Below are 13,191 nucleotides of genomic sequence, written 5' to 3'. Positions count from 1 at the left end.
TGTTTTTTTCCCAATATTTTTCCATTAATGTCTCTGTCTCTCTCTAAATATATATTTTTATTCTTAAATTAAAATCATAGGGAATATACAAATTTGTTTCTTTTTTTCCACTTAACATTATACTGTAATCATTTTTCCTTGTTGTTAAAAGCTTCGAATGGTCGTAAAACGTTCAGCCATACAAGTTATGGGTGCTTATCAATACCATCACCTGAGGAGCTTTGTAAAGATGTAGACACAGTGCCCCTGACTCAGAGGGACCTGACCCAGCAGTGTTAGGCCTGAGCATCTGTATTTCTGATGGTGGCTCTCTACTCAAATCAAGCTTGAGAACTGCTGCTGGGTCTCCCCACATCTACTTCATTCTCCTCTTCTGGTGGGCATATGAATTGCTTGCCATGTTTGCTACAGAAATATACTATGAGGTTCATTCAGTTACTCCCATCAGCATCATTGATTAACTGAATTGGTTCCTCAAAGGAGAATTATTATTAACCAGTAATATTTAGTCAATTAATATAATTATCAACATTATCAGTAATTTCCAAGAACAAGAATTGTGTTTAAGCTTTTGTTGTGTAAAGTCATCTTATTTCTTTTTTAGTTCCTAATTCAATCACCAGTGGATGAGGACGCCCATCTTATTCAGCCCTTGACTATATTACACAGTATCTTTACTTTTGTCTTTCCTAACATGAGTGGCAGAGAATTGAATTGGCATCATTTTAATTCACACTAATTTAATTCCAAGCCAAGTTGAATGATTTTTGTATGATTTGTATGATCTCCCTGCGTAAATCGTCTACCAACACCCTTTGTGGATTTTAAAGGGACTTTCTTACCTGTTGACACAATGCCTTGTGGATTCACACAATTTTTAAGTTTTTAAAAAACATACTAAGATTTATTGGGGACTATGAAAAAAATTTCCTAGCATCATTCAGGTAAATATTCTGGACATTTGAACTTCATGATACTTAAATTTTAGAGTTTAGGGGCGCCTGGCTGGCTCGGTCTGTAGAGCTTGTGACTGTTGATCTCAGGGTTGTAAGTTCGAGCCTCACATTGGGTGTAGAGATTACTTAAAAATAAAATCTTTAGAGAGAGAGAGAGAGTTTAGTATGAAGAGAGGATTCCCATTAAGAGAGCACAGGCCTAAAAGTGATGAGACTTTCTCGTGTGTGTATAACTAACGGATCCTTTCCCATAAGGACACTAGAGCAGTAGCAAAAATCTCACCGTACGTTAGAATAAACCGCACCATCGCCGCCAACGATGAAATATTCATCCGATTAAGTAAAATGGAATTGAGTTTGTTTTAATCAGACTAAATATGATATTGCAAATTATTTGTTCTACAAACTACATACACCCTAAATATCCTGTGTGCAGATGTTGACTAAGTCTAGGGGCCAGTATATCAGTCCTTTATAATAATATTCTTAAATCCAGGAAACCATAAAAATACTTGACTAAACCTAAACTTTTAAAATGTTCCTATTAGGTAGATATTTTGTCAGATGTGCATTTTAAAACCTCACCAACAGAAGAACTACATTACAAGTAATATGGTCCAGAAGTAAATATAATGAGTAAGGCATAAATTAAGCATAAAAGCATACCCAAACATATAGAATGATAAATTATTTATGAAAGTGTGGGAGGTAAGAGATGGGTATCTTAGCCTGAGTTAAGATGCTTTGAACAAGAAAATCTCCACACTTGATGAATTCACCCAATATCAATAAATGGGAGAAGTTTAGGTCTGTTAATTCTCGTTCTCAGGCTTCTGTTTGTTGTATATGGTCTTTCAACAAGAGTCTCATTAACAAAAATGGATCCCAGAAGCTAGCGCAATGAGGTACGGATTTTCATAATCTCAAGCTCAGTTGAAGGAAATTTCAGGAATAAAAGCCTTGAGCAGTTTTCTTGAGGTCCTGGAATTTGATTCAAGGAACATTTTCCTTCCACCCTGCATCAAGTGCCCCACCATCTCACTACTATTAAAATGCCTACTTGGAGAAGGTTTTTTCTTACTTCACTCTTTAAAAGGTCATTGTCAACACACCTGCCGGAGTCCAGCTCCAGCCGGGGTGGGTCTCTCGTAGGAAAGGACGGCGTCGCGAATGAGGAGACACACGCAGGGTCAGGTTGCAAGCATCTCCTCCTGACAGCCTCGGAGCAACTTTCTTTATATGTTAGGATATTTTTGTTTTTCCAAATCTTAGATCATTTTCTGGATTACAGCCATAGCCTTCTTTCATTTTTCCTTTGTAATGATTAACATGACCTTTATTGATTTCTGCTTATTGGCTTTCGCTAAAACTGAAAAACAGTACGCAAAGAGAAAGGTGCTAGACAGAGCGTGACCGTCTTGTTATTTTGTTCTATAGAAACTAATTCTTCATGGAATTAGTTTCATTATGATTGCTTAGATAGGCGTAACTAAGATGAGTAGTCACTTTATCATGAAACCCCAGAAATATTCCCACAATTATAAAGATTGCCATAAACAAAACGAAAAAGAATAGCAGGAGCCCGCTGTGGAGTCTCCTGTTTTCAGGATCATCCCCCATACTTGGACTTTGTCAAGCAGAATGAGTAGCTTGGCTCGCGCCACACCTGGGCTCTTAATTGTGGTCTACACACGTCCAGCAAGAGTGTGGTCACTGACCCTTTCTTCCTCTCCTCTTCCGTTTTTAAATGAAAACAATCCACTTGGTTGAGTTTATCTGTAAAAGGTGCCTTTTATAGAATAAAGGGAAGAATCAGTGTAAGGAATAGCGCACCTTTTTCTTCTATCGCTTATCTTCTTGGCTGACCACTGCTTCAGGACCAGAATATCCCTGATCATTAATCTGCGTTTCTGACATTGACTTTGAAACCTCTGTCTGAAGTGTACGAAGGGGATTGCAAAGGAACAGTAAAACGTGATGGAAGGTCTGCTTCCCAAGTCCCTCGTTTACCCCCCACTACTTGTGACTTCCCTAAGGTTGCTTCCAATTCCTCTTTCAGGGTTCCTTTTTCTCTTGCCTAGGTAAAAAATATTCCAGCAAAATGAGTGAAGTAACTTTATGTATTTTCTTAAGTCACTTGATGATTCTTACAATTAATAACATGTAAAAGTAATGTGTTTCATAAAATAGGACAGATGTTCAAATGTGGCTTATGCTGCAGTTGAAATGGCAATCTACAGAGGCTGCTAGACCTGATTACAGAAATGACATCTGTAGTCAGAGAGTTGTAGAAAACAAGCAGTTTTCACATGCAGAGAAATCGTGAGTACCTGAAGACTCTTTCTGAATATTAATTACAAGGTGCCTTCCATGCATCATAAGAGAAAAATTAACGTGCGTATAATATTATTAGGGGGACTTTATCAAGGGGCCACATGTTTCTGGAAGGAAAACGTGGATTAACTGTGACCTGGGCAGTGACTTACCTACTGGTCAGGTGTATCGTACGAACCAAATATTGATGTATACACACACACATGTGAATAGCAGTGTGAAACTAAACTGTTTTTACATGGCCTATTAGATGGTCTTAGAAAGACAACGTCTTAGAATAATTTTGTAGGAAGCTTTATTCCAAACAGTTTTCTCAACGTGAAGCTTTTTTTCCTTATCCATTCCTTTGTTTTGCTTTTTGTTTTCTCCTGTGCTGTGGGACTGTCTTTGGCTAATACCCCTGTTAAATAACCCTCTCATAAAATGATCTCGGTTTTATCAAAGGAACGGTCTAAACTAACACATAAAATTATTGGGATGCCACCTCATTAAAACGGATCTACTATGAATGTTTCAGGCTAAAATAGAGTATAAAAATAGTTTTCTCCAAAATAAAAAATTTTAGTTCGGTTTAAATCATTGAAAGACAAATTTAGTTTGTTGTGGACACAAAATAAATTAAAACAACTTTCTCCCAACAGCATTTTTTTTTTAAATAGGTCTCTCTTCACTGAATATTCATTCATTCTTGCATTTCAGTCTGATCCTTTTGCTGATTAAACCAACCACCTGATACTGTTCACTTTGGGAAGTATATTCATTATTTTAGGCCACTAATGTGGCACTTGGGAAGGTGGGAGCAGCTGATTATTTAATTAGCATTTGTAAATGGCTGTCTAAGTCTCAAGAAGAGTTAATACTCTCAAAGTGTATGGCTTACTCGTGGGACATGTTTATTCTCCAAGTGGATCAGACTATCACAACACTGGAAAATGAACATTGTTTACGTGAAATATGATAAACACATTTTAAGAAAAACACTTCAATAGGCTGATTGGTGGTGAAATATATAACACTTTTTACTAGTCAGCAACTATTTCACTTGCAAATCAGTTTTCAAGTGCTATTCATTAATATGGGGTTATTTTGTTTTGTTTTATTTATAACTCATTTGGCATTAAGTAACCACCAAACTCAGTATTCATCAAGGTGCCTAGCCCAAATTCTTGGTATAGAAGCCACTCCCTCACTCTAACAGAGATTTCATGAAATGCTGGGAAGACCTCTTGAAAGAGATAATGGCTCATTTAAAAACTAACTTGAAAGCAAGTAAGAAACCAAATACCTGGCAGGCAAAAGCCCATGACACATTTTTAATCCTTTTAGACATTCATTAGAATCTGCTCCCTTATTCCCCGATAGAGATACACATGGAGGCAATCAGATCTGGGGTGTTTGTCTGCAAGGTCCCAATCACATGCATCACGGCTCCCTGGGGTTTAATTACTTAACTTCCGCAGTGGAATTGGCCGAGCCATCATAGTTTCTAAATAGCATCCAGAGCCTTCAAGAATCAACACCAAATTCCAAATATAAGACCTTTTCCCTGAGGGCTGGCACTGCCTTTCTCTTGACTGTCCTGTGACTTCTAGCCAGGGACACTGAACCAAACATGCCAATCCTAGATTCTGAGACCAATGAAATCAAACAAGTGAGCAAACTTAACTCCCAAAAACAGTAAAGGGAACCATAATTAAGCCGTACTCTTTGTTGTCAGGAAATCCGTTCACAAAAATGAATGAACAGCTGCTTTTTCGCTCTGGCAATGCCGTTCCGTGTTTCCTTCTGGGAACGAGTTTTCATTTGGGTCTCTTTTCGGCTGTTGACCTTCTTAGAGGCAAAGGAGCTCAAGGCACAATTCTTCCTCAATTACTAGTAAATGCAAGTTTATTGCTGTTTTGCAAAAGAAAAAAAAATCCATGTCATTGGTTGATAACAGCGTCCGTTTATTTGACAGTAAATGAACTCTGAGAGCGAGCAGCACCAAATACCACGTTTCACACCCTTTGAAATTAGTCACCATTGCCTTTGGTTTGGACTCTGGTGGACGGGGCTGCAGGACTGCAAAATGAGAGGTTTATTTAGCGCCTGGGAGAAGCTTATAAAAGAGCTTAAGTCCTCATTCCTTCTAACATCTTAACAGCTGTGCAGTTTCTTACAAAATATGTTTTATCGTTTCAAGAAATGCTGTTAACCTCGCAGTTTTAAAACTGAATGAACAAGGCCTCTTGGACAAATTGAAAAACAAATGGTGGTACGACAAAGGAGAATGTGGCAGCGGGGGAGGTGACTCCAAGGTCAGCCTCAATGTCACCAAAAGCGGGTAAACAGTATGTATAGTAATAGGTGCATCTGCTGGGAGACGCAGCTTGGACCCCCCCGCCAGCCACCCCCAGAATTGCCAGTCCAGTCCCTTCGAAACCCAAGTATGCAATTACTGTCAAAGCAAAAATATTTGCAACCGTTAACCAATTGAGGGACACACAAACAGACCTCATTACAACAGTCCCTGAACCCCTCTGGCTTCACAGAGGTCGTGGGTCAGACCTTGTAGTCCTACAAACCCCCTTGTTGAAAGCAGGGAAGGACCCAAGCTTTTGAAGGGGCAATTTAGTGACGAGGAGGGCGGACACCGAGGGGAAGTCTGTCCCGTCTGGTTCACCCATGCGTGGCGAGACCACCTACAGAGCGTTTTTAAGTAACAGCAATGACTTGACTCCACCTGGACCTGTTTAGAGTACCTTCCAGAAAGCCATGTCTCTACCCAGAACCCTCAGGCTTCCGTTGCATATCAAGTTAAATAATAAATCAGCGATAGTCTTGTGAACTAGACATTTTTTGCCTTCCGTAAATGGATCAAATCACAGAATGATCGGTTCAAAAGCAAGACCCGTTCAGCTCTGTGCTCACTACATCCATGTCATGTTTCCAGCTTCATAAAATAAGGTGGGGTTTTTTTCTAAGCAGTTTCTAAAGGAAAAAAATGTATACAATTAACAGAAATAATCAACTGGTGTCCCAGAACCCTTCTTCACTGTGTATGGACCTAAAACAATCCAGACATGGGAATATCCTCACTGAATTTTATTTCATACCTTCCACCTGGCATGGAAGAGTATTGAAAATTTTTAAGTATGCGCTCTTGTCTTTCTTTTAAAATCTAGAGAATTGCCCAAAACTGCTTGTCTTCCGTTTCTTGATTAGGCTGTAAATTCCCTTACTTGGCCACCCAACCCACAGAATGATGCTCTGTTCTCTGAGAGTACTCGGGATGGAGGCTAAACTCATTCTTTTCCAGTGGCGCTAACTTCCCCCTCTTTCCATCTTAAAAGACTTTCAAATGCAGCTCCTTTGTGCCCCTCTAATCACCAGCCCTGTTGCAGGAAGAGGAGGATAAACTTTGCCAAGGGAATATTCTAGCCAGGGAGAGACAGGACAAAGGAGGAGACAATGGAATCATGTGGACCCAATCCTGATCCCCCACCCCAGGTCCTGGAAAAGAATCATTCTGGAGAGAAAGAGCAGAGAGAGGGTGGAATCTTGGGGGATTCCTCTGGGATGGTTCCCCTTCAAGACCCCTCCATTTGAGACACCAGCCACATGTTTACTTAAGGAGTATTAACTCTTTTTATATTTTGGCACCCTAACTTGCCTAGAATATTCTGACAGTTTCCATAAAAACGTAAGTAAATAAATACATTTTTCTATGCAGAGAAAATTATTTAAATTTACACTAATAACCTACTATTTTCCATGCAAATTAGAAATATAAGAAAACATGCTCTAATAGCACCAAAGAAAAGCAAAAATTTTCTAGTCCATTAGCAAAATTTTGCTCTTGAATGTTTATTTTTCTCACCGATATAAGAGAAGTACAACACTGCTTAACCAATAAAACTTTCCAGAAAAATGAATAACAAACTCCTCTTTTAGTGTCCATTAAAACGTCTTTCCAGAGAAAAATAAGCAGAGCAGAAACGTACGCATAATGGAAAAATCTATTTGAGAAAAGTCACTTCAGTTTATTTCACTAAGGGGTTGGACAGCTCAGGTTGGATTTTAAGCTGTTTGTATCCCACAGATTGTTTGGTACACAATGGACACTAAATAAGTATTTGTTGTCAAAAATACTTGTAGTGCTCAAAAGTCAAACTGTTGGTCCCTGGTATGCAGTAACTTACTTTCACCAAACATGAGCTACAAAGTGATATATTCTAAAACGTTACTTCAGATCTTCACAAAATGTTACAAAAATCAACTTAAATTATCCCCCCCAAATGATGTCACAGTATGTTGTTTTCCCTCAGAAATTTTGTTTTCGTACTAGAAAACACTCCTTGGAGGTCGCTTACTGATACAGTATATATCACCAAGCAAATAGGTGGTAACGATCTAAATGTTAATGACGCCTACTCTGGATTTGTAGTCAGAGCTGTGTTCTACCTGCCCTGACCCAACTTAGGTCAAAGTAAAGCACCAGGAAGCTGTTGCTGTTTCATTTTTGTTTTGTACCTTCTACGGGTGACTGGTTTTCTTTTTAGAGTTACCTCACCCCTCCCGTGGGGCTTGATCTTCCTCAGAAGAGGTAAGATGAGGAGAAGACTCAGCTGGAGAAGAAGCTAGTTTTTAAGCCTTTGCTGAGTATCGGGCCAAGGCAGGAGAGAAATTAAATGATGCCAATTCCGTGTAGGGGGTGGAATATGCACATTCAGAGGCCCCAACCCAGGCATGCTGAAATCTAATGTTGTCTTTCCAGTACAGACTCTTGATAGGAGAAAACTCAGTTTTCTAGTAGTGATTCACCTAATGAAAGCAGAAAATCGTGGAAAGCTCGACCTCCACCCCACCCCACCCCCCACCCCCAATGAATGGGTTCCTTTGAGGAGACAGGTGACCCACCTGCCATTCACAGGATTATAACCCCCGGGGGACATCTCCAGCCTTCCATTCAGCAGCAAATTATTAAATTTCTGCTTTCAGCAGGCAACATGCCATATTGGTGGGGAAAAAGAATTTTCTTTTCTCTCAAGGAGCTCATGATGACTGTCGTAGCTTCCAGTCACAGCCCATGGCTACAAAATAATTAGCATCCCCACTTACCTGAGAGCCATTCCCAGAGCATGACATTCTGACCTGGTCGCCCTCAACCAAGGCTTCATGCTGAAATGTAAAAATTTAAGGAAAGAAGTAAGAAAAAGGGTCCTGCATCTTAAAAAATAATAATAAAGTAGAAAGGCAGGATTTGGAGGATGCAAATCCATTTTTTTGAAAATTTACTTCTTTAATAATATTAGTGCAATGTGGTCTAATCTATGATCATAAGAAATTCATACTTGTGAATAAAGCAATAAAAGTTTACTAATTGGCAATGAGCCAATTTAAAAATATCATTGCAATGTCTCAAACTCATTTTCCTCTCTGATGAATCTGATACAGTTTAGTCTGAGCACAAACCATACACAGAATTTTATGCCAGTTTTTAACATGAGTTATTCAGTCCTGGTTCTAGTTGGAAATTTTGGCAACGCCTGTAATCATTAATGATCTATAAAATTATTGGTTTTTTGTTTGTTTTATACCCTATTCTCCTCTATGTATATAAAAACAGCCACCCTCACGAATGTGGATATTCATATAAAAATCGTTTTGTAAATGTGATTACCAAATAACGTCTTCTTTAGGAACTATATTAGATCACAAGATACCCATTTTTAATTTAGCCCTTTGAAGACGGTAGCCAGTCCTGACTTTAAAGCACGTCATAAGTGGCCTCCTCCCCTTCACCATAGCCATAGAAACCAACATACGAGTAAAGGGATTGTTAGCAAAAATATGAATTCATAAGCAGAAAGAAAAGTTGTGGTAAACAAAAGCCAGCGATTGCCCAATAATGAATTCCTTGCTCAGTGCCTGATAACTCCACCAGATAACCATTAAGTTTGGCTCCTAATAAATATCTTAAATTCAAAATTCCAATCTACTTATGGCCTCTAAAACCAGGGTCCTGCCATGACTAGCAGAAGGACCAAAGAGGCAAGGGGAGAAGTGAAGGGAGAAGGGCAAAGTGGGGACCTTAAGGACATCCCTTCTAGAAGAAACTGGAAGGAAACTCTTTCTTTTTCCTTCCCTTTTCAGCATGAAGTCCTCCTCCCAGAGCACCCCATTCAAGAAGTGCAGTGTAGGCTCGTATAATACACCTGTGTAGGTGTTAAAAAGGCTTTGGTGAGCAGCCTGGGGACCTCAAAACCCTTATAGTATCAGTTAAATGAAAAGGCTTGCTCTGGGTTCAAAATAATTTAAATACAGCAACCTTGCAGAGCACCTACTCTGAGTCAGATACCCTGGTAAATACTGTCCTACAAAGATGAATGAGATACCGCTTTTGTTCCCAAGCAGTCCACAACTCACCCACCAACCTGGGGTGGGGTTTTGTAATAATCACTTCATGAATGGGGGGGGTTGGGGTGTATAGATAGTAAAACCCACATTTGGGACCAGATTCACCAAGCACCACAGTTTACCAAAATCTTCATCCTGCTCCATCCCCAAACTCAGTGTTTAGTAGAAAGTGTTAAATCATGCTCATATTAGATTTTGTTCCAAAACATGATGTAATTTTCTAGGAATGTGGCAAATGCATATTACTTCTTAAATGGAACAATGAGCATTGTTAAGACGTTACAACATAGATACAAAAAATTAAATCGTATTGAGAAAACAGTTAAAAAACTTATATCTTAGAAACTTTTTTCAGAACTAACAGTACAACAACATAACAAGAAAAAAGAGACTTTTGGCTTAACAGCTAATCAGAAAACTCAGTTAACCAGAAACTCCCATTTCCCGAGTCTTCCGTTGTGAATGTTTTTAATTGCACAAGCTGAAGTCACGCTATTACAAACCCTGATTCAGCTACTTCCTAGCTGTGTGGCTAGATGATTTAATCTCTCCGTGCCTTGGTTTCCTCATTTGTAAAATGCAGGTGATCATAGTATCCAAACACATAAAATGCTTCCAACAGCTCCTGGTACCTAGGAAGGGTTCTGTCAGGGTTAACTAGCTTTATCACCGTTATTATTACTGCATTGCCTAGATGTGCAGATAAGTTTATGGAATTAATCCCCTGGCAGTCAAATCAATGCATGCTGTGTCTCTCCAAATGCACTCAATATTTCCTAGAAGAAGTGAGGTGTTGGGGGAGAGAGCCAGACAAAATAATTGTGGCAGCTTAGAAATGTCAAGAGAAATTCAATGAGTCTCTCTCCGAATATTTGTAAAAGCAAAAAGAAACAGAAACCAACCAAGCACGGAAACAGTAACAAGAGATGTCAGGGCTTACTACTCCCCATCCATCCTCTTGGACTTTTATTTTATACACACAAAGGTGTTAACGTAGGAATGAAAACCAGGGGAGTTCTTCGATTCCTCAGAACGTTGAGACTGAGTGATGACTGGCCTTTTCCTCCTTGAGACTCCTTATATAACATCAAGTACTGAAGGACTCAAATATGGTAGAAAAGAAAAGTGGGATTTTATAGGACGGGAGTTTGTTCCTAAAAATGTCGGTTTCCCCGAGCCTGTCATGTACCTGCTAGGAAGCGTCCGTGGGGTACATTAGAGTCACTTACCTTTGTATGCACAGCATATTAATGTGATAGACTCGAGATAGATAGATAGATAGATAGTGCTATTATTCAGGTTAAATTCCGCAACTGAGGAGAGTGTCCGCATGGGCTTATCTTCTCATGACTCACATATCGGTCTCCTAAGGACCTTCCTGGACCCTTTGTCAGTAACTCCCGCACCCTCCTCCTCTTCCAGTTAGTCCTGGATGAGCATGGTTAAGGAGTCCGTGTAGACGTACTTTTATAGCAGAGAATAAAATTACACCAACTGAATCACAGCGTAGGGGAGAGCCCAAACCGGTCCGAGCCAGCTTCTCTGCATGCCAGTCTGTCCATCTGCAGCCACTGCCATTCATTTCGAAAGTGGGGGGAACACAAGGAGCTTGTGGATCTCGAATGACTTCCACCGCTGTGCTGGGAACCTCGTAAATGCTCCAGCAATGGAACCCAGGCCAATAGTTTTGGGTTCACAGTAATTGCATACGTTTTATTTATGATCCTCCCTAGCAGTATGCACCTGTTACCTAAAGCGATGGAGCAGGCCCCAGTCGTAGGTCTGGTTCTCCACCTGGGCCTCCCGCACGAGACTTAGCACCTCCTGTGGCCTCTGCTCTGTCACTTTGCCTTGCGATTCTAATGTAGTTTGACTTGAATAACATAAAATAACATATATAATGTTATTTATGTTATTTTCCACGTGAAGAACTCCTGTAAACCTTGCCGTTTTGAAACTCAGTGAGGCAGGCGTCTTAGACAAGCTGAAAAACAAGTGGTGGTACGATAAAGGTGAATGTGGACCCAAGGACTCCGGAAGCAAGGTTAGTCGTCACACTCCGGGGCCTCGTCTTGTGCTCACAGGGCCCGCGAGCGTTTGTCACAGGGCGCCGACCCACTCACCCGCCTTCTCAGAGAATTGCAGCCCGCACCCCCACTGCTCAGGCTTGGGTTACAACTCAAATTATCCGCAGAAGCACATACACTAATAAAATTCCTCCTGTGACCCTCAGACTCACATAACACTAGCGCGAGCAGCGCTTCTTGGTTAGGGTTGCGCTTGTTTCGGAGGCGAAGGCCCCGAAACCCGTCGTTTCAGGAGCTGATGCCTTCTCAAAACAGAAGTGGGGAATTGTCCGGTAGCCATCCAGAGAAGGATCTTAAATATTCACCCTGTGGCATTCAGAAGTTCAGTCTTTTGTCACTACGGTGCCAAGCATTCCACTTTAGTTTGAAGAGGCCCAGTTATAGTTTCGTGCTGACGGATGCGCAGCGGACTTTCCTGTTCGGTTCTACCGAAATGCTCTTAGTAGATCAGCATTTACGGATAATATCTCAAGTTAAGATCTCTCATTCGTGAATTCTTCTTGGTGCAATGCAGAGATCCAGAGACCTGATTCCACTGAGTACAAATAAAAAGGGTTACAAACAGTTACGTTTCCATTCTAAAGGAAAAAATGTAACAATGTATCAGTGAATCTAATTACCTGCGCAAATTCATAGAATGTAACGAGTGCCCAAAAGGAGCTGAGGATTCTTGAAATCTTCTTTTATTTTTTTTTCTTTATCTTCTTTAAAAGAAAAAAATATTAGTTATTCTAAGACATGAAACAAATAAATGGCTTAAATAGGAGAGTCTCCATTCACTTAAGAATGAGACCAAGTAATGTCACTTGATACCTTTTCTGGGCTTATCCCTACGTTTTAATCAGTTTTTTCCTGCCTTTGAACCAGAGTGGAATGAGACAAGCTTGGCCAAATAATGAAATACTTATCTCAAATCCCTATGTCAAGCCAGAGAAGCATAAATATTTAATGAGCGATGATTTTAAAAATGAAGTGACCCTAAATTTTGGCCCAATCAGCTAATGTCATGGCTAATTGGACAGTGTACATAGTACATCTTTTGAATTCAATAATCTGCTAATAAAACTAAGTGTCTGGATCACATTTTGCACAAAACCTACAACTGGGAAGATGATGGCCACAGGGCATCCTACAGGGAATCTATCCAAAATACTCTCTCAAATCTTGCTATGTAATATACGTAGTTCCAATTTATGAAAAAATTCTGAAGTCTTGTTACAATTTTAGTATTTTCCAATCATATGCTTGACTATTTCCAAATTTATTATGAGATAATATGTATGCTAAAGCTCTGGAGAATAATATGTCTAAACTATTAACTGATTAAGTATTTTTAACTGGGAATGGAATCTTATTTTTAAGTCAGTAAAAATAATCATAAATTTGTCCATATGAAAATAATTTGTCTCAATTAA

At 39.7% G+C, this 13,191-nt stretch overlaps 1 protein-coding gene across 2 annotated transcripts in view; it reads left to right on the top strand.

Moving 5' to 3' along the window:
• Positions 1-13,191, top strand: part of GRIA4 (glutamate ionotropic receptor AMPA type subunit 4) — a 366,854-nt gene that overhangs the window by 347,585 nt on the left and 6,078 nt on the right. Inside the window, exon 14 of one of the 2 annotated variants that reach the window (XM_064577521.1) lies at positions 11,619-11,733. In XM_064577521.1, coding sequence (XP_064433591.1) covers positions 11,619-11,733 — 115 coding nt within the window. Of the gene's footprint in view, positions 1-5,472; positions 5,588-11,618; positions 11,734-13,191 lie in introns of both variants that reach the window. The other variant, XM_064577520.1, reaches the window with a different exon arrangement.

This window comes from Mirounga angustirostris, unplaced genomic scaffold (assembly GCF_029215605.1).
Source record: "Mirounga angustirostris isolate CCGP_5_RB_7025 unplaced genomic scaffold, mMirAng1.0.hap1 SCAF_13, whole genome shotgun sequence".
NCBI classification, from domain to species: domain Eukaryota; kingdom Metazoa; phylum Chordata; class Mammalia; order Carnivora; family Phocidae; genus Mirounga; species Mirounga angustirostris.
Note: the sequence above shows the minus strand (reverse complement) of the source record. Positions and strands in the feature narration are given on the sequence as shown.